The sequence below is a fragment of the Trachemys scripta genome, chromosome 2 (genome assembly GCF_013100865.1).
Source record: "Trachemys scripta elegans isolate TJP31775 chromosome 2, CAS_Tse_1.0, whole genome shotgun sequence".
Classification (NCBI taxonomy): domain Eukaryota; kingdom Metazoa; phylum Chordata; order Testudines; family Emydidae; genus Trachemys; species Trachemys scripta.
The window spans coordinates 32792785-32818312 of record NC_048299.1 but is presented as its reverse complement, the minus strand read 5'-3'; the positions used below and the strand labels follow the sequence as shown (position 1 = coordinate 32818312).

Genomic DNA, 25528 nt, shown 5'->3' with positions numbered 1-25528 from the left:
TTTTAGTGTGGCTACAATAAGCAATGTGGCCTTGTCCTTCCCTACACCCCCACCCCACCCCGGCTACCTTGTCTGTTATCTCTCTTTTTTTTAATTAATAAAGAAAGAATACATGGTTTCAAAACAATAGTTACTTTATTTCAAAGGGGGGAGGGTGGTTGGCTTACAGGGAATTAAAATCAACAAACAACACACACAACTGTCACACCGAAGCCTGGCAAGTCATGAAACTGGTTTTCAAAGGCTCTCTGATGGGCAGCGCATCTTGCTGTTCTCTTCTAATCGCCCTGGTGTCTGGCTGCTCAAAATTGGACACCAGGCAATTTGCCTCAACCTCCCACCCCACCATAAACATCTCCCCCTTACTCTCACAGATATTATGGAGCACATAGCAAGCAGCAATAACAGTGGGAATGTTGGTTGCGCTGAGGTCTGACCAACAGCACCAGCGAGCTTTTAAACATCCAAAGGCACATTATACCACCATTCTGCAATTGCTCAGCCTATAGTTGAAAACCTCCTTACTACTGTCCAGGCTTCATGAACCATGGGAGTAAGGGGTAGGCTGGGGTAGGTGCGACCGCACGGTGCTACCGGCTGGGAGAGCAGCCTGAGGCAGAAACCTCCAGCTCGCAACAGCAGTGGTGACGGTGAGCTGAGCAGGCTCCATGCTTGCCGTGCTATGGCGTCTGCACAGGTAACTCAGGAAAAAAGGCGTGAAACAATTGTCTGCCGTTGCTTTCATGGAGGGAGAGGCGACTGATGACATGTACCCAAAACCACCCGTGACAATGTTTTTGCCCCATCAGGCATTGGGAGCTTAACCCAGAATTCCAATGGGCAACGAAGACTGCAGGAACTGTGGGATAGCTACCCACAATGCACTCTGCCGACTAAATGTGCATAGTGTGGATGTACGCAATCAACTGTATAAAATCGATTTCTAAAAATCGACTTCTATAAAATCGACCTAATTTTGTAGTGTAGACATACCCTTAGTTTAATAAGCTTGTGTGTGTGTGTTGTGTGTTCCACATTTAAAAGGGATCAGAACAGGCCTGATACTATAGCAAACTTCCTTACATTATCTTGCAGGGTATTCAAAGTAGTCTCTGGGGTTACTGCTGAAGTGATGCATAACTAACTCTACAGACAAAAATTAGTGCAAAGTTGGGTATCAAACCCTATCATTTTAAAACCAGGAAGTGACTAGTGTGATCTCAGTATAAGGTTGTCACTGATTGCAAGGCTGTTGCTCAAGGACAGTTCACAATATAATTAATGGCCATTATAACACATCCCCTTCTCCCCTGCTTGGGACATGCACATTACTTCAGTTCCATGTCACAAGAACAATCATGTAGAAAGTAGGTGGTTCAGCATCTTAAATGTTAATTGTATGGGATCTGCTAAGTCTAGCACTGATATGATATGCTCTGATTGTTAACTGAAGTTTACAATATCCCTTTCTTCAGAAGTCAGCATACGAAAAGGAGAAAGAAAAGTATAAAATATTATGTTGCTTATATCTCTACATTCGGAAGAAGCAAAATACCATTTTAAAATTCATTAATGAATAAAATTTAAAGTTCAGAAATTCAATATTTATGTTCATGTACAGATCAATAACTTGTACAAATTGGTCAGTCTGACACTAAATCTACACTTATGTACACAGCTGACTTTACACATGTGTAAGGATTTGCATGGTCAAAGGTCTTAATTTGTAACATGTGATTTCAATACTGATATGTAGACGTTATGGTTAGTAGTAGACAATTACCAGCAGAAACTGAGGGCATTGCATTGACTTCTCTTGTTGGAAGTGAGGTGTTTTATTCTCATTTCCAGTTGAACGTATCATAAGCTAAAAGCTTTATAGATTTCAACTGTGGCCTTCAATGCTATTACAAATCATGCAAATTCAGTCTCTTCTATAATAATCTAAAGAAGTGGTGAAAAGTATAGATTTCAAAAGTCATGAAAAAATCCTCAGTCTAAAAGCTATGTGGATGTGTAAATCTTTATAAATGTCTGTGATTTCCTTTGTGTATATAGTGGTGCTTTGTTTTGCACAATGAACTACCATAATTTGTGTAACATTTCCTAAACACATTTAAGCTATGATAGGCACATCTGCTCTACAACTTTCATTTCTCATTTAAGATATTCAAAGGGGGAGAAATAAATAATGTAATCATGGGCCATTTAGATTCCTCCAACTCTTTGAGTTCCGAGCCTCCAGAATGCTTACAGCCAACTGAATTTTGGCATAAAGCAATGTGCCAGCATATCTTTTGTAAAATGTGAATAGCATTGTTTTTTGACTGAATCCTTAGTGGTTTTGTGTGCATATGTGTGGTTTCTTTTTAAATTATAATCCTAGATAATTAATGGAATACATTTATCAATTTGCAAATGAAAAATGCAAAGGGACTGAATGGTGGTTGGGTCTATAAACATCTGTGGGAGTATTTCCCTTCTATCTTAGGCTTTTATATAGCACTTATCACCGTGTTGTACAAAATTAAACAATACAGTTTTTCTCCCTTCATTCTTCTAAATGTCAATATATGAGTCCTTCCCTCTTCCCCAGATTATTTGATCAACTTCACACCAGGTCAAAGTGGTTGAAATTGAACATATCTCTGTGTGGTTGGTGGCCTAGATCAAGTGGGTTGGTCTTAGTCCAGTTCTCACTGAACAGGCATCTTCATAACAAAAACCAACACCACAATTGATTTAAGTGGCTTGCTTTTTGGCAATCTGAGAAATGAAGCCAATAACTGAATGAACATGGAAGACTAAATTATTCCTACGCTGATGGAGGTAGCACATTTCTGGGGTAGTCTGTGCTGCCTTTGCCTATGCTGTACCAGTTCCAGGGATAATAACTAGGGCTGATGATCATAATGATAATACGTAGCTCTTATATAGTGCTTTTCATCATTAGACATCAAAGGAAGGAAGTATCATCTCCATTTTTCAGCTAGGGAAATGCATGCACAGAAAGATGAAGTGACTTGGGCTTTGGTTTTTAGCATTTTTAGCATTGTCACACTGGCATATTTAATGGGCTCTAAAATAAATTTCAAAACTGAAAAATGATATTACATATAAACCAGGGGTCGGCAACGTTCGGCACGCGGCTCGCAAGGGTAAGCACCTTGGCGGGCCGGGCCAGTTTTATTTACCTGCTGACGTGGCAGGTTCGGCCGAGCGCGGCCCCCACTGGTTCGCCGTCCCGGCCCAATGGGGGCGGCGAGAAGCCGCGGCCAGTACATCACTTGCCCGCGCTGCTTCTCGCCGCCCCCATTGGCCCGGGACGGCAAACCGTGGCGCGTCAGCAGGTAAATAAAACTGGCCCGGCCCGCCAGGGTGCTACCCTGGCGAGCCGCATGCCGAACGTTGCCGACCCCTGATATAAACATACTTCCATTTGAAAAGCAGCGCCTTCTCCATGTGCATTGTAAGCTCTTCATAACAGGGAAGTATCCACCTATATTTTTGTACATATTATTGCACATCTTTGGCACTGTATGTAAATAAGGTACAGATCTAATTCTTCCTTTAAGTGGCTTGTTTCATTCCTGTTTATATGAGACCCCAATTCTCTTTCCATGAGCTGCCATGGAAATTGAGGTCAGCACAGGCACTTGGGCTAACAGTCTCTAAATGTAACGATGTGGGGCTGATAGCAAGGGAAGAAGGTCTTCAGTTCTGAGCTTCACTTTTCCCACCAGTCTAACAGACTCCATTTGTTAACCCTACAGGCACAGTGTAAGGCTGGTCTCTTTCCCAGGCTTTCTGAGTGGAAGAAATGAAGATTGGGATAAGTGCTGCCTCTTTATTTTGAGGAACATTTTTTTAAATTCTCTGCAAATAGTGGGCCAGATTCACTCCTGGATTCTGCCGATGGATCACCAGATGAACATCATCCTGTTGGCAGAAAGTCTAGCCAGGGGTGAGAGGATCACAGCAGTGTAAGGTGTAAAACTACTCTACTGGGGAGCATGGACCCAATTAGTAAAGCCCCAAAAGCTGAAGTCACTGGCCAGAGAGGGGATGTGGCCAAGGACCCAGGGAATGTTAGTTCAGCACATCCAAAGACTGAGGACGTACTCAATCTGACAGTAGCTGTTCACACCATCTCTACACATGACTAATTGTATGGCAACTGCGAGAGGGGAATTTTTCTAATCTACAGGTGAGAAATAGGAAATCTGGATTGAAATCCATCCCTTTGACATAAATGGGGTAACAATAAAGAATAATTTGTCCCACTATGTTTAAGTCAGGATATAGCTTTGGGTCAGAGGTAGATAGAGGCTGGGGGGAAAAAGTAGGGGGAAACCTTGTGAGGGTCTAATCGTAGAATTGTCTTGAATCAAGGAGAACAAACCCTGCAAGATGTGCAATGAACTGCCCCTCAACTCTGCAGGTCCTGGGGATTGACAGGAGGCAGGGCCATCCACACAGAAACACTGTGTCTCTGGCCCAACATCTTGGTCTCTAACTCCATGATTCTGAAGGCACTATGCTGCCAGAGCTTCCCTCCCAGCCTGTGTGTGGAGTAGCTTGTTTTGTTGTGTAAGGGTAGTAAGTGAGGCTGAAGGGTCACTCTTCACCTAGCAGCGTTGGGCTCAGAATGCCTGTTAGAGCAGAGAGTTGCCTGCTGCAGCTAGTTTGTGTACTTCTGTAAAGTTGAGAACAAAAGAACTTACTGTTTAACATAAACCATTGTGCTTTGCGAAGCGAAATACAGCCTCAGCAGCCTAGGAAGTGCCCTAAAGAGGAAATTTCTCCTGCCCGGAGACGGGCCCAAGCTGCCAGCATTTCCATGGACCTTGGGACTGTGGGAGGACAAAGCATGTTTTCACTTGACCCTGCAGAAAGGGGTCTGTGTGGTCCAGGGAAGTGACACTACAGTGGAGGGAGCTGACTTTCCTCTCCATGCAGGAATGATAGGAATCTTCATAGAGGGGATCTAGGTGGTATTGGCCAGATGGACAGCTTTTCTGTTTTTCCATAAATTCTGGTTATTTCAGCACTGGTTGTATTGTGTTAGCAAAGATATGAATTGTGATGCTTGGCACAATATAGTTCAGAAGACTGCCCTTCTCGTTGTGACCCATTATATGAGCATGCCAGTGGAATTTGATGCACGCTAATACAGATGATAAATGCATTGGTACTCTAACCTAATGTGCTTTTGGATAAGGCATGTGCAACATTCATTTTTGTTTGCGGTGGTGTTGTAGCTGTATTAGTCCCAGGATATTGGAGAGACAAGGTGGAAGAGGTAATATTTTTTTATTGGACCAACTTCTGTTGGCGAAAGAGCCAAGCTTTCAAGCTACATAGAGTTCTTCTTCAGGTCTGCAGAGCTCTGTGTAGCTTGAAAGCTTGACTCTTTTGCCAACAGAAGTTGGTCCAGTAAAAGATACTACCTCACCCACCTTGTCTCTCACATTTATTTTTAATTTTACAATTGCATCTTTTGCTTTAGTAAGATGGTAAAAGGCAGGTTCTGAATAAGTTCCTAAAATTAATCTTTAAACTAAGGGGACTTCATATCATCAAATCAACAAAGTGGCATTACTTCATGACCCTGTTGTTTTCTATTAGTACAAAACAAAATTACAACTTCATTTAATAATATTGTCCCTATTGATTTAAGTGCAGCAAATCTGCACAGGGTAATATTACCTAGTTTGATCACAGTAGACACAGCATAAAATAAGAGCCCACATACTCCAATATAGTGCAGTCATTCCTTGTGACATCCTATCTATGTGAATATTGTCTTGTGAATTGTGTGATATCCTCTCAATGAGTAGAAACTATTTTAGGGAATTCAGATGCTGTGAAACATCACTGGGGCTTGCAGCTGACTCAGTGCCTGGTTTATGGCATGTTAGAAATTAATACAAATAAAATCTCTTTCATTATAGCTTTATAATACTTGTCATATTAGTTTTTTCTCCTGCCTCATATTTCATCATAATATGGTGGAGGGAGCAGTATTGCATGAGGGATTGATAATATAGAGTCTTTCACTGTTAGGTCACTAATTTAAATCTAACCCAGCTCCATAGTGACTGGAAGTTTTTTGCTTCCTGACATCATTCATTATGTGAAGTGATTTAATGTATTTGTTCCATATCCTGGTAGACATCACGAAAACCATTGGCACTTATTGGCACTCCATTTGGCAGTCTTAATAGAGAAACAGAAAACTGAATGATCACGAAGGCTTAAACTGCCCATGTGGTCCTTCCAGGTCAGGATTGAGGCATATGAAGGCAGTATAGGGAAGCTTGTGCTGCTGTTCTCATACTGTGTAGCTATGGACGTTCCATTTACTCTTAAATCAGAGTTCAGTTTCCAGTGTTGTTAAACTGTCTCCTTTAATGAGCATTAGAGTTTTAGAAAAACTAATAATTGGAGATGTTGCCCAGGAATGCTCGTCTAAGGATGCATCAGTGTCATGAAATATTTACTCCTTTTTCTGTCATAATCAACAGAAACAGATTATCATAATTATTATTTATTTACATATAGACTGTTGACAGTAAAAGCGTCCTTAGTGATAACACCTCGTGCTTGAACCTAACATCTCAATCTTGGGGCAACTACAGGCCTGATCAAAGATTACAGAACCTTGGTGGAATGATGGTAATCAGCGGAATACAGTAATACCCAAGATACAAAATATATAGGAATGATGGAATAGGTCCTGCTTGTTGGGAAGTGGTACTATGTGTAAAAGAAAGCATAGAGTCAACTGTAATAAAAATTGTAAATTAATCAAACTACACCATAGAGTCCCTATGGATAGAAATTCCATGCTTGAACAACAACAGTATAGCAGTAGGAATGTACTACAGACCACCTGGTGAGAGTAATTGTTAAATTCCATGGGAGAGTAGAGAGGCTGCAAAAACAGAAAACCCAATAACGATGAGGAATTTCAACTATCCCCTCAGGATGGGACACAGATAAAATTTCTAGACACCATTAATGACTGCTTCTTGGAGCAGCTACTCCTGGAAGCCACAAGGGGAGAAGCAATTCTTGATTTAGTCCTAAGTGGCATAGTGGATCTGGTCCAAGAAGTGAATATAGCTGAACCGCTCATTAATGATGACCATAATGTAATTAAATTTATCCATCTTTTAGGGGGGGAAATACCAAAGAAACCCACCACACTAGAATTTAACATTAAAAAGAGGAACTACATAAAATGAGGACGTTAGTTAAATGGAAATCAAAAAGAACAGTCACAAGAGTGAAATGCCTGCAAGCTGCATGGAAACTATTTAAAACACCATCATAGAGGCTCAAACTAAATGTAAACCCCAAATTAAAACAAAACAGTAAGAGGACCCAAAAATGCCACCATGGCTAAACAACAGAGCAAAAAAGGTGGTTAGAGACAAAAAGACATCCTTTAAAAATCTTACTGAGGAAAACAGAAAAGAGCATAGGCTCTGGCAGGTCAAGTGTAAAAGTATAATTAGGCAGGTCAAAAAAGAATGTGAAGAGCTACTAGCGTGACAAAGTCAGAAGTGACAGCTGTAAGCGACTGGTGGAAGGCAAGTGTATCAGCCCTAGAATGGTGAACTGAAAAGAGGTTACTTCACGGTAATTAGGGATACCTGTGGCCAATTAAAGGCTGCCAGTGACCTTTAAAAACCTCTCTTCTGGAGAGAGAGAGAGAGAGAGAGAGGAAGGAGGGAGGGAGGGATGAGAAACAAGCTGCAGCAGAGTTAGGAGCAGCAGGGAGAAAAGGCTTCTCCTGGGTGGAAGGCTGCTCTCCCCCCTTGAGAGGAAACATCAAGTTAACTTCTGTTTGGGGAAGGACTGGCAACCAGAAGCCAGCATAATTCATTGATTCATAGATTCTAGGACTGGAAGGGACCTCAAAAGGTCATCGAATCCAGTCCCTTGCCCTCATGGCAGGACCAAATACTGTCTAGACCATCCCTAATAGACCTTTATCTAAACTATTCTTAAATATCTCCAGAGATGAAGATTCCACAACCCAGGCAATTTATTCCAGTATTTAACCACCCTGACAGTTAGGAACTTTTTCCTAATGTCCAACCTAAACCTCCCTTGCTGCAGTTTAAGCCCATTGCTTCTTGTTCTATCCTTAGAGGCTAAGGTGAACAAGTTTTCTCCCTCCTTCTTATGACACCCTTTTAGATATCTGAAAACTGCTATCATGTCCCTTCTCAGTCTTCTCTTTTCCAAACTAAACAAACCCAATTCTTTCAGCCTTCCTTCATAGGTCTTGTTCTCAAGACCTTTAATCATTCTTGTTGCTCTTCTCTGGACCCTCTCCAATTTCTCCACATCTTTCTTGAAATGCGGTGCCCAGAACTGGACACAATACTCCAGCTGAGGCCTAACCAGCGCAGAGTAGAGCGGAAGAATGACTTCTCATGTCTTGCTCACAACACACCTGTTAATGCATCCCAGAATCATGTTTGCTTTTTTTGCAACAGCATCACACTGTTGACTCATATTTAGCTTGTGGTCCACTATAACCCCTAGATCCCTTTCTGCCGTACTCCTTCCTAGACAGTCTCTTCCCATTCTGTATGTATGAAACTGATTGTTCCTTCCGCCCCGGAAAGGGGACAGGGAAATATATTTATTTTGTGTTGTGAGTTTGGTTTTTTGCTTAATTGAAGTAGTTGGGCCTACTCTGAGGCCCACCTTGTAAATACTGAAAAAATAAACCAGAGCAAATCATTAAAAACCTTCAGAGTTGGACTGATTTACTCCGGGCCCCCACCGCCAAAGAGAGGAACGCTGATGCTGACAAAGTAAAGGGGGTGCCTTGCCACAGTAGCAAAAGACACAAAACTAACAGCAACAATTTTCCTTAGTACATCAGAAGCAGGAAGCCTGACAAACAGTTGGTGGGGCCACTGGAAAATTGAGGTGCTACAGGAGCAAACTTAAGGAAGATGGGGCCATTGCAGAAAAGCTAAATTAATTCTTTGCATCAGTCTTCACTGCAGAGGATGGGAGGGCGATTCCCACACCTGAGCCATTCTTTTTAGGTGACAAATCTGGGGAACTGTCCCAGATTGAGGTTTCAGTAGAGGAGGTTTTGGAACAGATTGATATATTAAACAATCATAAGTCACCAATACCAGCTGGTATTTACTCAACAGTTCTGAGGGAACTCAAATATGAAATTATCCTATCTCTGGAAAGGTCATCGAGTCCAGCCCTCTGCCTTCACTAGCAGGACCAAGTACTGATTTTGCCCCAGATCCCTAAGTGGCCCCCTCAAGGATTGAGCTCACAACCCTGGGTTTAGCAGGCCAATGCTCAAACCACTGAGCTATCCCTCCCCCAAGAACTACTAACTGTGGTATGTAACCTATTGTTTAAATAATACTCTGTACCAGATGACTGGAGGATAGCTAACATAATGCTGATTTTTAAAAGACTCCCAAGGTGATCCTGGCAATTACAGGCCAGTATACCTAACTTCACTGTCAGGCAAATTTGTTGAAACTATAGCAAAGAATGGCATTATCAGAAATATTTATGAACACAATATGATGGGAAGAGTCAGCATGACTTGTCTAAATGGAAATCATGCTTCACCAATCTACTAGAATTCTTGGAGTGTTTCAACAAATGTGTGTACAAGGGTGATCCAGTGGATATAGTGTAGTTTCACTCTCAGAAAGCCCTTGACAAGGTCCCTCATCAAAGGTACTTCAGCAAAGTAAGGAGTCATGGGATAAGAGGGAAGGTCCTCTCATGGATCAATAATTGGTTAAAAGATAGGAAACAAAGGGTAGGAATAAACAGTCAGTTTTCACAGTTCAGAATGGTAAATAGCAAGGTCTCCCCAGGATTTGTACTGGGGCCAGTGCTGTTCAACATATTCATAAATGAGCTGGAAAAAGAGGTAAACAGTGAGGTGGCAAAGTTGGCCGACAATACAAAATTATTCAAAATAGATAAGTCCAAAGTTGACTGGGAAGAGTTACAAAGGGATCTCACAAAACCGGGTGACTGGCCAACAAAATGGCAAATGAAATTCAAATTTGATAAGTGCAAAGTAATGCACATTGGAAAACATAATCCCAACTATCCATGCAAAATGATGGAGTCTAAATTAGCTGTTGCCATTCAAGGAAGACATCTTGTAGTCATTGTAGATAGTTCTCTGGAAACATCTGCTCAATATACAGTGGCAGTCAGAAAAGCTAACAGACTGTTGGGAACCATTAGGAAAGGGATAGCTAAGAAGACAGAAAATAGCATAATGCCACTATTTAAATCCATGGTACGCCCACACCTTGAACACAGCGTGCAGTTCTGGTCACAAAAGATACGTTAGATTTGGGAAAAGTACAGAGAAGGGCAACAAAAATGATTAGGGGTATGGAACAGCTTCCATATGAGGAGACATTAAAAAGACTGGGATTGTTCAGCTTAGAAAAGAGATGACTGAGGGATATAATAGACATCTATAAAATCATGAATGGTGTGGAGAAAGTGAATAAGGAGGTGTTATTTACCCCTCACATAACACGAGATCCAGGGGTCACCCAATGAAATTAATAGGCAACAGGTTTAAAACAAACATAAGAAAGTAATTCTTCGCACAACACACAGTCAACCCATGGAACTCATTGCCAGGGGATGTTATGAAGGTCAAAAGTATAACTGGGTCCAAAAAAGAATGAGAAAAGTTCCTGAAGGACAGGTCCATCAATGGCTATTAGCCAAGATGGTCAGGGATGCAACCCCATTGTCTGGGTATCCCTAAACCTCTCACTGCCAGAAGCTGGGACTGGACATCAGATCACTCAATAACGGCCCTGTTCTGTTCATGCCCTCTGAAGCGTCTGGCATTGGCCACTGGCGGACGATAGGGTACTGGGTAGATGGACCATTGATCTGACCCAGTATGGCCTTGCTTATATTTTTATTGGTGTGTAAATTGCCCCATGCCAGGATTATCCTTGGGAGACATTGTGACTCATAAACATACCTCTCAGTCACAATTCCTCCTCTGCAGCCTCCTTGCTCCTGAAGGTATACTAATTTACTGCTAGCCTGCACTGGTATCTGATTATGCTCCTCTCCTGCACTGGCCTCATGACTCAGACTAATGAGTGAGGGGATGAAGCCAAGACTCCATATATTCACACTGCTCCCCACCCACCTGCCCCTGGGCAGGGTAAAAAGGGCTTAATCTCATGTGGTTATGACCCCAAGATATGACTATCCCACATAGTGCTGTATTAGGGGTTCACATCTTATTTCCTTGTGCGGGCATGTAGTCAGAGTCACAATCAAGTGCAAAAGTCTAGGAAGCTAGAAGAAATTAAGTAAATCTGGCCAAAAGTATGATTGTAGCAGGCATTCTATAGTCTCTTTTCAGATGTATTTGAAGATCATATTTATCTGGGTCTTATTTGTCATATCAGCATTTCTGATTTTGTTGATTATACTTTTGGTTCCATCTGACTGAGAGGCGAAGTCATCAGAGGTCTCAGGACATACTGTTCTAGTTGTAATGCAATATGTGGTGCTTTTCAAAATGCTTTCCAAACTATGCTCTGTGTTACCTTCTCCATTCCCCAGCTCTTTCAGACTAAGGTGAATTATATACAGAGGGACCTTCCTGCTTAGTTATAGGATACTTCAATTGTTGGATGTTATCCATCTGTCAGGAATCAGTGTAGTCCCTAGGATAATGTATTTGCAATGAAAACAGGCAGCACTGGATTGGTGACATCACTTATTAAGACAAAACTGTCATGGTAAAACTAAAGGTAACTGAAAAGGATTTTGTTCTTTAGAATAAAAAAATGATTTGTGAAGAGAATCAAAAGGCTTAATTGACTGTTTTGTGGATTTAGGGAACAGACTGCAAGAGAATTAAAGAAAAATCTGGCTACTTTTCCCTGATTTATAAAAAAGCCTTTAAAAACAAAAGAAAAGGCACTAAAAATGCTGAGGGCATGATACGTTTGCAGAGTTTGCTTAGTAGATTTTCTCATCACCTTGAGAAGTCTGAGATCTCTGTATTCCTGAGCATAGAAACTAGATTTGTTTTCTACCATATTGAATACACTGGCCTAGATTATCAAAAGTGATTAGACACCTTATAGGGCTTTGATTTTCAGAAAGTGCTAAGCTCCAGCCTTCTCAAAATCAGGTCCTTTTAAGGTGTCTCAAGATGACTAGTCATTTTTACAAATCTTGGCCATTGTACTGGCAATAGGTCTGAATAATGAAGCAATGTAGGAATATAAACGAAGCCCCCAAATGACTTCAGAACAATTTTATTATAATACAGACTAGTGGAGTAAACAGTGGAAGGACAATAAAGTCTCTATCTTGCTCTCAAATGCGGTAGCTTGAGCTCTTTGACTTTGTTTATGTTTATTTGTTCTTGTGTGTACATGGGAAGCATATGATTTTACAAAACACACAGCATGAGGCACGCAATATTAAAGCTTATAGCATTGCCATGTGTTGCAGCATTCAAAGTGACATTCTTTCTTACAAAACACTGATGCATTTGCCCCTTGGGTATTGTTTATTCTATGTCATTATGATTCCACTCAGCTGTCAGTTTGTGAATCATATTCTGAAATGGCTCTGTGTTTGTGGGTGAAACATGCATATTATCACCTGTTACAGAATGAATACCTATATGAAGGTGTTGATGCAAGAGTTATAGAGTATGAGGACAACCGGCCTCTCTTAGATATGTTCCTCCAGAAACCAATGGGTTTATTGTCTCTCCTTGATGAGGAAAGTCGATTCCCGCGAGCAACTGATCGGACACTTGTAGGTAGGTATGTTATACTTCAGAGGGTCTTAGGAGGCATAAGTTTTAAAGTTCTGTTTAAAGTATATTTTTATGGTCGTTAGCTATGTTTTCAGTGTGAACATGTTCCAGCTTCCCACGTACATTTCAGGGAAGGGGAACTGGATCCAGCTCTGAAATTAATATTTCTTCTTATGAAAAGCAGGAGATGGGTCCAGATTTCAAACACTCCGCAATTCAGGAATGTTCAGATACAAGGTTTTGGAGATAAGGACCAATTTGGGTCCAGATCTAGGATCAGATTGCAAATACCCCTTTTTTATGGTTAAAAAAGAGGTGTTTGGATCTGGGGCTTTGGTCTGACCCATCTCTTGTCAAGAAGTTCTGACTCTATAAGGTAATGGCTATGAATCTGGCACAAAGGCACAGAAACTGTCTCATGTTAAAACAAAGCAAATACTGTGTCAGGGCTTGTCTACATACAAACTGGAACCAAAATCCCTAAACTGTTGTAATTTACACCTTTAGTGTTTCAGTACAACTCAGTGTGTGGACACTCTTATTTTGGAATAAGAATGTCTGCCCACAAACTTGCACTGAAATAACTCAAGATGTGAGTTACAACTGATTTAGTGAATTTTGTTCTAGTTTCAGTGTAGGCAAACCCTTACTTCAGTCATTACCCACAAATATAAAGAGCGGGATCAGGGTTATGTGTGATCTCAGATCATCACAAAACAAAACAGCCAAAAATACTGCCATGTGTTTTTTATAGCCAAACAGCAGCTGTAATATGAGCTCTTTGTCGATCCTGGTACTTATATAATCCCTATCACTGAGTGCCTCCAAAACCATCAATTAATTTATCCTCGCAACATCCCTGTAAAATAGAAAGGATTATTATCCTCATTTTACAAATGGGGAAGTAAAGCAAAGAGGGATTAAGTGATTTGTCCAAGGTCACACAGAAAGTCTGTAGCAGAGCCAATAATTGACGCAAGAACCACTGAGTCCTTGTCCAGTGCCTTAGCCATACAGCCATCCTGATGATTCTTTCTCCTTCTCTTTAAAAAAAAGGTGAGTCTGTTTCTGCATCTGCCTGAAAAGCCAGTTTAGTTTCCTTACTTGAGTCCTGATCCAAACTGCTGTGGACTCATCACTGTTTTTGTACAATTACTCCAGTAAGACAAACTGTGTATCTGCTTACAGAAAAATTTGAAGATAACTTGAAGTCAAAATACTTTTGGAGACCCAAAAGAGTAGACCTAACCTTTGGGATTTACCATTATGCAGGAAAGGTAAGAGAACGTAAATTTATTTGTTGTTGTTTTATCACTGTTGGGGGAGATTCTCAGAGACAACTCTGAGTTAGATGCGTAGCTCTCATTGATTTTTTTTCAATGAGAACTGGGCACTTAACTGACCCTGGTGCCTTTGAAAATCTCCCCTGTTAATAGAGCTCTAAGAAGAGATGTTAAGTGTACAGCAAATACCTGTACACTGTGAAGAACAAATGTTTCATGACTCCTGCAGGGATTAGTCACCATCTTCACATTTTTCTTTCATGATTATCATCTTAATGTCTCTACATATTAAAAATTAAAGCTAGCAGTGGCCAAAAGAGAAGGCTGAATTACTGCCCCTTATGACTGAAAAGCTGTTATGTCTGTTGACATATTACAGGCCACATTTTAGAGTACTTACAACTAGGCTACCATTCCGAAAGTCCTGAAGCTACAGTAGTAAGCAGTATCTGATGCATAAAGAAAAGCTGCATAACTATAAATGCACTTTTTAAACAGGTTCTTTATAATGCAAGTGGATTCTTAGCCAAAAACAGAAATACCTTGCCAGCTGACATTGTGCTGCTGTTGCGGTCATCAGAAAACAATCTGACTAGACAGCTGGTAACCCATCCTCTTACCAGAACAGGTAATGTACCAGTAATTGTGGCAGATCTTTCTAATCCAGATAACTAACCTCTCAGTACTGACCACTCCTGGTTTTTGTCTGGCTCTCAAATGATATTACACAACGGGGGTGGGTTTCATCCAATGCTAGAAACTAAACAGAATACGTAAGTTTCTCCAAAATTACAGTTTAGAAACCCAATGTCATCTCGTGTCATCTCTTTATACTGTGCCATGGAACTAATGATCAGAGTATGTTCTGTCATTTTTAAACAGGATATATTTTTACATTGTGTTGTATATGCTCCAATGCACCTGTGCCAGAAAATATATATGTTTTCTCCTGCAGTTACCGGTACAATCATGTGGGAGCTGTATTTCTAATTGAACAGGAAAGCTAGACTGAATAGTAGAGAAGGTCTTACAGATAATGCTCTAAATTTTATTGTATCTTACAGTAACCTGAAGTCTTTTTTTAGGCAAAACTCTTATTGATTACAGAAGGAATTTTGCCTGAATAAGAACAGCAAGTCAGTTCTATTTGAAGTCAATAGAAGCAGGACAATTCAGAGTTCACTGCGACACAACATCCTTCACGTGCAATTTTATCCTGGCATTATAACCCACTGAGGTGCAAAGTTTCAGAGTAGCAGCCGTGTTAGTCTGTATCCGCAAAAAGAACAGGAGTACTTGTGGCACCTTAGAGACTAACAAATTTATTAGAGCATAAGCTTTTGTGGACTACAGCCCACTTCTTCGGATGCATGTAGAGTGAAACATATATGAGGTGCAAAGGTGCACTTCCTCTGAGTCAACTTCTGTTGCCTCTCTCTATCTGTTAGTAGAACTGGGCCCACTGACCTTAAGATTACACTCTGTTCAGAGACTGACGGTGTTGTAAGCACAACTTTGCAGTATCAGGATGTGGCAGACTTATCTCTGAATGTTTTTGTGACCTTGGCTTTTGTCAGGATATAAGAGTTATTAATATATGGATTGTGGGTCCATTTTTTAAAGTGAGAGAGCTTTTTAAAAAAATGTTTTAAAGAGAATAAAAAAATCTATTGACATTGTTAGGTAGTACTTGATATGGTCACATAATCCACACTAGTCAGTAGTGAATTATGTTTGTATCTGCCTACCCAGGTTTTGTCCACACACCACTGTAGTTCCTGAGCACAATTTGTACATTGCAGACTCCAGAAAGAGCATTTTGGAAACTAAAACAATGTTAAGTTGCTAGAATGGTTGATTCTATCAACACAAAAGTGCAATTGCTAAAAGTTCATAAGGCGTTTCCATATTCCTTTAGAAGATCCATGTCAGCTTAAACTGTTGTAATGCAGCCAGTTCTGGAAGTCATAATGGGAATTTTGCTTGATCCAGAGGGACTGGTTTCCATTTACACTAAAACCCCTTTGCATCATTCTGGCAGTGGAAAAGTGCCTTAAAAGGGATGTAAATTATTTTTGCACCTACTCTAAGGCAACTTTATCTGCTACAGCAGTCTGAAGGGGCCTTATGAGCATTAGGTTTGTAGTGAGTGGCTTCCTGATTGGGGCAGATGTGTTTTGTTTTGTGTTTGCTTTAGCATTTCATGTAAGTGCAGAGTAAGAAATGTAGAGCCCTTGTTTCATCTCCTCAGAACGGTTGTGGCTTTCTCAAAGTTCAGTACCAAAAGCTAGAAGGGAAATAAAGAGACACGTAGGAGCAAGGGTTTATATAGATGTACCACCAGGTACATGGATAATGTGTTTTTTTAGTGTAAGTGAAATATAAATTTTTTAGCAGATTGTCTCCTCTCATCATTCCTTAGGTAACCTGGCACATACCAAAAGCAAAAGTGCAATAAACTACCAGATGTGGACCCCCCAAAAATCAATCAGTCGTACAAAGGTAAGAAACCTAATTTCATGGCAGTGTTTTGAACCCTCATTTAAAGTAGACAAAGGCAATGTTGTTATTGCTACTGAAAGTAAGCAAGTAACCCCTTCCTTGGTTTTTCTCCCTCTCCTATTTTCTTTTCTGTTTAGCTGGATATCTTTGTGTTGTGCAATTCGTATTCCTTCCGTGAGGTAAAAACCTACAATTTCCCTTCTTTCTGACTATAGTTTTATAACTACTTCAGAAAAAAATATTTCCTTAACTTTACTATTATAGTTAAAAGGAGAAATTAAAAATATTTTCTCTAATTTGTGTGGAGTATGGTCATGTTCTGTAGGGAATAACCAAAATAACAGTGATGCTGAAATTATGTTCAGGACATCAGCAGTCCTTGATATAAAAAATAAATAGTCTCCTCTGATCACATTATTTGTGACAGTTACCTGGATGTTCAGTTATCAAACTGTGTCCTCAGTATGTGTGTGTGTGTGTGTCTGTGTGTGTGTGAGTGTGTGTGTAGCATGTGACAAAGTAGTGTAACGTGCTTGAGCAACAATTCTGATTTTGCTAGTGATTATTCAGTAGCCTTTGCAGTGTAGAATACATATTTCTTTTTATTAGTGGTGTTCTTTTAAAGGGCACTTTGTTGGGATGTTGCAAAATAAACTCAGGCTCTGTAAAGATAAGTGTCATTTTCTTTCTTGATCTGTATAGAATGAAACTGAAGATACTACAGCTCATCCAAGAGAGACGACCAATATGAAAACACAGACAGTCGCTTCTTATTTTAGAGTAAGACACCAGCTCTTTTCTTACGTTATGCTGGAGTAGAATTAATATTTATTGTTCTTCTTCAAGTGCTTGCTCATGTAAATTCCAACTAGGTGTGTGCGCGCCTAGCAGTACCCGTTGGGTTGGCTGTGGGGCCCTCTGGAGAGGCACCTTCATGGCCGTGTATATAGGTTCCTGCCGACCCGCTGCATCTTCATTTTCTTCTTACCACCAGTGACGGTTGTTGGAACAGCTCCTCTCTTGTGTTAGCAAGTGACTCCGTAGTGGACTCTCTTTTTCTCCTTGTAAATAGTTTGAAAGTTTTAGTTAGTTATAAGTGTAGTAGTTAGCTGAAGTTTTAGTTGAGGGTTACCCCCCCACACGCACTACTTTGTTTCCGTCCCGGGACTGGAGCATGCCTCGGTCTCAGGGCTTCAAGCTGTGCGGGTCCTGCCTGAAGCCATGCCGAAGGGAGACCCACACAGTTCCTGTCTAAAGTGTCTCGGGGAGGGACACCAGTCCGACAGGTGTAAAATCTGCAGGGGTTTTAAGGCCAGAACTAAGACGGAGCAGGACTTTTGCTTAAAGCTCCTTCTAATGGAGTCAGCTGTTCAACCCCACCCGCCCCATGCGGTGTCCAACCGGGCGCTTTGGTGCACAACGTCCAGGTCTCGGTACGGGAAGCCTCGGCACTGAGGAAGGACTCATGCAAAGGGCCACGGCACTGCCATTCCCCAGCACCGAGGACCATCTCTAATGTGAGGCACCGCTTGCAATCGCCAGTGCCACAGAAGAAAAAGAGAACTGACAGGGGGCAGGAAGATTTGGAGGAGGACTTGAATGCTCCCTCCACACCAGACACATTTGAGGCGGGCAGGGAGTTGATCACCATGACGGCACAGTTTCCCACTCCCCGGGCAGGTGCACACTTGCCAGCTCAGGCTCCAGCTCCAGAACTGGCAACATCCTTGGCACCGACGCCAATCCGGCATAAGGGCAAGCCCACTAGGATGTGGTGCCGATCACCTTCACCACGGCACTGATCCCTGGCACCATCTCGATCTGCCCCACCCTTGTCAGATTCGGACTTCTCTTCAGAGTCAGAGGCGGACTCTTATGCTTCCAGGCAGAGCCAGCCCCGCTCCCGGCACCAGTTCCAGCACCACCCTAGGCAAGACAAAGGGCAGCCGGGGCCTGTAATGTCCTGGCCTCCGCAGTGACAGGGACCGACGCAGTGGCCCTTCTGGACACCATGTGGGCCTATCGCCAAGTCCAAGGCACGGATTCCATGGTCCTGTTGGTGACATCGGAGGTGCGAATCCCACCATCGGCCACATCTGTAGCACAGGAGCCTCCCCGGGTTAGGGATGCACAAGCCCAGACTGACAAGGACGTCAGCACCAGAACAGGCACTGGCACCGAAGCAGCTGCTGCCATTTCCTGCACCTCTCAAGCAGCGCAAGGAGCCCCAGCCAGAGGGGCAAGAGGACCCTGTGCGACCGAGGGCATCATCCTCGTCCTCCCTAGATGAGGCAGTAGCAGGCACCTCCACCACTCTGGCTGCTATGGACACTGGGGCCCATCAAGACCTGTTCGGGAGGGTGGCCCAGAACCTGAACTTGCAGGCAGAGGTGGTCTCTGAGGATACGGATCCCATGGTGGATATTCTGGCCCCTGATGGGCCCTTGAGGGTGGTTCTGCCCCTCATCAGAACCATACAGAATACCACCAAGGTGCTGTGGCACACACCCGCCTCTATCCCACCAATAGCCAAGGGCATAGAGCGCAAACACTTTGTGCCTTCCAAAGCACCTCTTCACCCGCCCACAGCCCAAGACCCTGGTGGTGGAGGCGGCGAACCACAAAGAGTGCCGGGGCAATCAGACCCTACCCCCAAATCTAAGGATGCTAAGTAGCTGGACCTCTTTGGTCGGAAAGTCTACTCCACTGGGGGCTCCAGCTTCGCATAGCAAATCAGCAAGCGGTCCTGAGCTGCTATGCTTATAATTCCTGTGGCTCTCTGGCCAAATTCCAGGAATTGCTGCCAGCTGACTCCTGCTCAGAGTTTGGGGCGGTTCTGGAGGAGGTCACCAGGACTCAGCTGACTCGGCCACCCGCACTCTGGGCACAGCCATAGCTATGAAACGCAGCTCTTGGCTACAGGTCTCAGACTGCCGCATGAGGTCCAGAACACAATTCAGGACCTGTTCTTCGACTGCTCCAGCCTCTTTGCGGAGCAGACAAACTTGAGGCTGCATAGCCTTAAGGATTCACGGGTGACCCTCAAGTCTTTGGGGCTGCAAACACCAGCCCCACAAAGAAAACCATTTAAGCACCAGGCTGCCCAATGATTCTACCCTGCCCCTCCTAGACAGGACTACAGTAGGAAGTGGGGCAGAAGTAATAGGAGGCGCTCATCTCAGGCCTCCTCCAGCCAAGGGCAGGGCTCAGCTAAGCAGCCCTCAAGCGCAAAGCCAAACTTTTGAAGATGTGCCCAAGACAGAGCACCAGTTCAATACCTGGATCCTTCCCCTTCCTTTGTGAACTGTCTACCCCATTTCTACCGTGCCTGGGCTCAAATAACCTCAGACCATTGGGTCCTGAGCATGGTAGAATTGGGATATTCTCTCCAATTCTGCTCCCTCCTGCCCTCCCACCCACTCTCTCCATCCCTCTTCAGGGACCCTTCTCACGAGCAACTTCTAGTGCAGGAGGTGCAAACACTCCTACAGTTGGGGTGGGGCGGTAGAGGAAGTTCCCCTGGAGTTCGGGGCAGGGGATTCTACTCCTGTTACTTCTTAATCCCCAAGGCCAAAGGTGGGCTCAGGCCCATTTTAGACCTGCGAAACCTCAACAAATTCATGAAGAAATTGAAGTTCCACACAGTCTCCCTGGCCTCCATCATTCCCTCTCTGGATCTAGGGGACTGGTACGCCACCCTCAACTTGAAGGATGGGTACTTCCACATCTCCATAATCCCTTTCCAGAGATGGTTTCTGCGATTTGTGGTCAGCAGCGCATATTATCAGTTCATGGTCCTCCCCTTCGGCCTATCGGCAGCACCTTGGGTGTTCACCAAGTGCATGGCGGTCGTGGCGGCCTTCCTTCAAAAGCGTCAGGTGCAAGTCTTCCTGTACCTAGACGAATGGCTCATCAAGGGCCAGTCCCGAGCCCAAGTGGAGGAACACGTGAACCTGGTACGTACAATGTTCCTCAATCTCAGTCTCATCCTCAACAGGGCGAAGTCAACACTGGCTCCCACTCAAAGAACAGAATTCATCGGGGCCCTCCTGGACTTCACCCAGGCCCGGTGTGCCTGCCTGAGTCTCGTTTTCTAGCCATGAGCGCCATCAAACAAGGTCTCTACCGGTTCCCCACCACAACAGCCAGAAACTGCCTAAAATTACTTGGGCATATGGCAGCATGCACTTATGTGGTGCAGCACGCAAGGCTGTGCCTCCGTCCCCTCCAGCTGTGGCTGGCCCAAGCGTATAGACCAAACCAGGACCATCTGGACAGTCTGGTCATGCTTTTTCCCTGAGCTCTCGAGTCCCTCCAGTGGTGGCTCGATCCACAGACAGTCTGTGCGGGAGTACCTTTTTCCAAATCTCAGCGGTTGCTGTCACTAGTCATGGATGCATCAGCACTGGGGTGGGGAGCGCACCTGGGCAACCTCAGAACACAAGGCCTATGGTCCCAAGCGGAGGTATCACTACACATCAATGTCAGGGAGCACAGGTGGTGCGTCTAGCTTGCCAGACATTTCAGGCCCATCTTCAGGGCAAATGTGTATCAGTGTTGACAGACAATAGTGATGTTCTATATAAACAAACAGGATGGTGCTCACTCCTCTCCCCTGTGCCAGGAAGCCCTCAGGTTGTGGGACTTTTGCATCACCCACTCAATACAGTTGGAGGCGTCGTATCTGCCGGGGGCACAAAATGAACTGGCTGATTGCCTCAGCAGATCTTTCCATGGCAATGAATGGTCCCTCTGTCCGGACGTCATCAGCAATATTTTCCTGAGGTGGGGATCTCACAACACGAGGCAACAGGAAGTGCCAGCAGTTCTGCTCCTTCCTGAATCACAGCACCGGCTCAATAATGGACGCCTTTCTCCTCTCGTGGATAGGGCACCTGCTGTATGCATTCCGTCTCATCCTCAAGGTCCTCTCAAGGCCCGGCAGGACAAGGCTACATTGATTCTCATAGCGCCGACGTGGCACCGCCAACACTGGTTCTCCACATTGTTGAACCTCTTGGTGGACACACCCATGACCTTGCCCATGAGTCCAGACCTCATCACGCAGTTCCATGGCCACCTTCAGCACCCCCCCGGCCTCTCTCCACCTCACTGCATGGAAAATCCATGGCTAAACCTGTTAAAGCTCCAGTGCTCCCATTTGGTTAGGGAGGTTTTCCTTGGCAGTAGAAAGCCCTCCACTCATGCCACTTATCTAGCCAAGTGGAAAACGTTCTCTATTTGGTCCGCACAGAAGGGCACCCCTCTGCTGCAGTCCTCAATCCCCTTTATACTGGACTATTTTCTCTGCTTAAAGCAGCAAGGGCTGGCAGACTTGTCAATCAAGGTGCACCTGGCAGATATTTCTGCTTTCCACCCGGGCGCAGCGGGGCGGTCAGTATTTGTTAACCCCATGGTTGGACGCTTCCTTAAAGGGCTAGATAGACTGTACCCCCGGGTGCGGCAACAGGTCCCCCCACGGGACCTTAACCGGGTCCTCTCAAGGCTCATGGGGGGGCCCCCTTTCGAATCTCTAGCAACTTGTTCTCTGGTTTACCTCTCTTGGAAAGTGGTGTTTCTCATGGCTATCATGTTTGCCAGAAGAGTGTCTGAGCTCAAAGCTTTAATATCTGAGCCCCCTTATACAGTGTTTTATAAGGACAAGGTACAATTGTGGCTGCATCTGGCTTTTCTCCCTAAGGTTATTTCATGCAAATCAGGACATCTTTTTACCACTGTTCTTCTCAAAGCCACATACTAATGACAGGGAATGCAGGCTCCATTCCCTAGATGTTAGACAGGCGCTGGCTTTTTACATTGAGTGGACAAAGCCATTTAGGAAGTCGACACAACCCTTCATCGCCATTGCAGAGAGAATGAAAGGTCTGCCAGTCTCATCCCAATGAATCTCTTCTTGGATCATGGCCTCTATCAGGCAACCTGGCAAAGATTCCAGCCCCAACACTGACTGCACACTCCATGAGAGCGCAAGCTTCATCTGCAGCATTTCTGGCGCAGATCCCCAGTCAGGACATCTGCAGGGCGGTGACGTGGTCATCTATTCATACCCTTACGTAGCACTACGCCATCACACAGCAAACTAGAGACAAAGCCGCGTTTGGTAGAGCAGTGCTTCAGTCTGCAACTCGGTGAACACCGACCCCTCCTCCGGGGAACTGCTTGGGAGTCACCTACTTGGAATGGACATGAGCAATCACTCAAAGAAGAAAAAATGGTTACCTACCTTTTGTAATTGTTGTTTTTTGAGATGTGTTGCTCATGTCCATTCCAAGACCCACCCGCCTCCCCTCTGTCAGAGTATCCGGCAAGAAGGAACTGAAGATGCAGCGGGTCGGGACCCATAAACACAGCCATGAAGGAGCCACTCCAGGGGGCTCCACAGCCGATCCGATGGGTACCGCTAGGGAAAAACCTTCCAATGATCATGCACACGGGGCGTACGCACCTACTTGGAACTGACATGAGCAATACATCTCGAAAAATAAGTTATGAAAGGTAGGTAAGCATTTTTTTCGGCTTTTAAAATGCAACCACTTTCCTCTCCAGGTGCACACATGCGTGATTTTAGTGACAATCAATCACAAAGACAATAGGTGTGCAGTTGGAGTTCGTGAAGTTCATAGATGCCACAGTGATGAGTGCAGTATACATGCCTAGATTAGAGTAATGTGATGGTTCATGTTTCATTTGATGGAGTAGAATTACTCACAGGCCCAGACTTCACGCTTTCAAGTGCAAGATGATGTAAATTACACCTCCCTGTGCCACCCTGGACTGCTTTGCCTCAAGGATGACAAACACAAGGGAGGACAGGGACTCATGGTATTGGACCCCTTTCAGGGTCTGAGCAGAGGATGGCAGATTTCATTTCCACCCGGTGCTCCACAGGAACTTCAGTGATGAGGCTGCAGAGGAGATGGACTGAATCAAGCTCCCTGGCTTCTCCTCTGTCAGTGCCATTCCCTTGCCGTATACGTGGCCATGCTCTCCAGCCCCTCCACAGAACATTGCTATGATGAGTCTTTCCTTCCTTTGCAGATTATAATGACACGGAGTCACAAAATCATAATAATTTTTGAAAACAAATGAAATCCTGTGAATAATCACAATTAGGTATTAATCCCTCAGTGCAACACTCAGGCATTATGCCACCAGAATAACGAAAGAGCAAGGATAGTCCAGGGGCGAGAGTGAGCCCAGTTCAGTTCCCTGCTCTGCCACAGACTTCCTGTAGGACCTCACTTAATCTCTGTGCCTGAGTTCCACATGTGTAAAATGGAGATAATGGCACTTCCCTATTTCCCAGGGGAGTTGGGAGGATAATGCATTTAAAAATGTGAGATGCTCAGATACTACAGTAATGGAGGCTGTATAAAAGCTAACATTGACTAACAAGCTGGGCATTCACAGCCGATGATGCATATACCCTGCAGAGCATTGCTATTGTAATGCATGTTCCAGAGCTGAAGAGGAGTGTATGCAGAATTGAACATAAAAGAAAATAATCAATCGCAGAGTCCTTAAGCATCACTGCAATGAAATGCTGTTAATGCAGTCCAAGTTGTTTTGCTCTTAAATGCTATATTCCAAATGCTGATAAAGAACCTACCTTTGAAAACAGCTTCTGCCAAAGTCCACAGGTACAGTTAAATTTCCTTTATGCTAATTCCTCCAGCAAGGCACTTTGAGCTGGCTAATTTGGGGCCTGATCCTGCTTTCCCAACTCCCATTGATTCACGTCTTCTGGCAAAAACATAAAGGTGCCTCAGATTATGCTTCTGCCTCTTATGAAAATATTTTATTTACTTTCAGGGTAAAGAATAGCAAAGAATAACAGACACTTTGTTTAGGAAACAGAATAAAGCATCTTCTATTACTAACAGGGAGATAAACTAGATAATGCGCTAGTGCCATATTAGGATGATATTTTTAGGGTGATATTTTTTAACATTCTGGACAGAGAGTAATAGAGAACCTAGTTTTTCCACTGTAATTTCTATGATTCTGTGAACTAACAGCAAATCTAGCAAGACATTTCATTGCACCAACTTCTGTTGGTGAGAGACACTAGCTTTCAAGTTACATAGAGCTGTCTCAGGTCTGGGAAAAGTACTGAGGTCTGGGTCTACACTACAGCCCTATATCTGTATAACTACTTACTCGGGATGTGAGAAACCCACACACCTGAGCCACATAAATTACACTGACATAAGTGCTTGTGTGGACAGCGCTATGTTAGCAGGAGAGCTTCTCCTGTCGACATAGCTACCGCCTCTTGGATAGGTGGATTAAACACACCAATGAGAGAGCTCTCTCTCCCATCAGCTTAGAGCATCTTCATTAAAGCGCTACAGCAATGCAGCTGCACTGATGCAGCATTTTAAATGTAGATGTGCCCTCAGAGTGTCACAGCTAAATACAAGGTCAAAGAGATAGTTTAGTAAGTAGTTTGAACATATTCTAAGGGACCATTCAAGGTGAAGTGGCCCATTAACACCCTTGTAGTCATAGGACAAAAAAAGGGGACTAGTGGGTTACAGATAGTTGTAATAAGACATAATTCCAATATCTTTATTAAGACCATGATTTTTAGTTTCTAGCAAAGTGATGAATTTAAGCTCCCAGGTTTGTCTTTTGAAAGTGTTGGGCAGGTTTCCTTTGAGGAGATGACAGAGAGATCAGATACAAAGTGGTTGCTTTGTGACGTGTTCACCCACAGGTGATACAGTGGTTTTTGGTTTTTATCATTTTCCTGTGTGAGAGCAATGATTGTCTGGTTTCATCCACATAGTTGTTATTGGGGCATTTCGTGCACTGGATGAGGCACACCACATGGTGTGATAGGCATGTGTAAGACCATGGATCTTGAAAGGTG

The 25528-nt window shown here is 43.6% G+C and overlaps 1 protein-coding gene across 1 annotated transcript in view; it reads left to right on the top strand.

The window, feature by feature from the left end:
* The window catches only part of MYO3A (myosin IIIA), a 215349-nt gene that overhangs the window by 143952 nt on the left and 45869 nt on the right, over positions 1-25528 (top strand). The window contains exons 21-26 of the mRNA XM_034760222.1: positions 12697-12850; positions 14036-14124; positions 14629-14758; positions 16553-16632; positions 16770-16811; positions 17335-17412. Coding sequence (XP_034616113.1) covers positions 12697-12850; positions 14036-14124; positions 14629-14758; positions 16553-16632; positions 16770-16811; positions 17335-17412 — 573 coding nt within the window. The remainder of the gene's footprint in view (positions 1-12696; positions 12851-14035; positions 14125-14628; positions 14759-16552; positions 16633-16769; positions 16812-17334; positions 17413-25528) is intronic.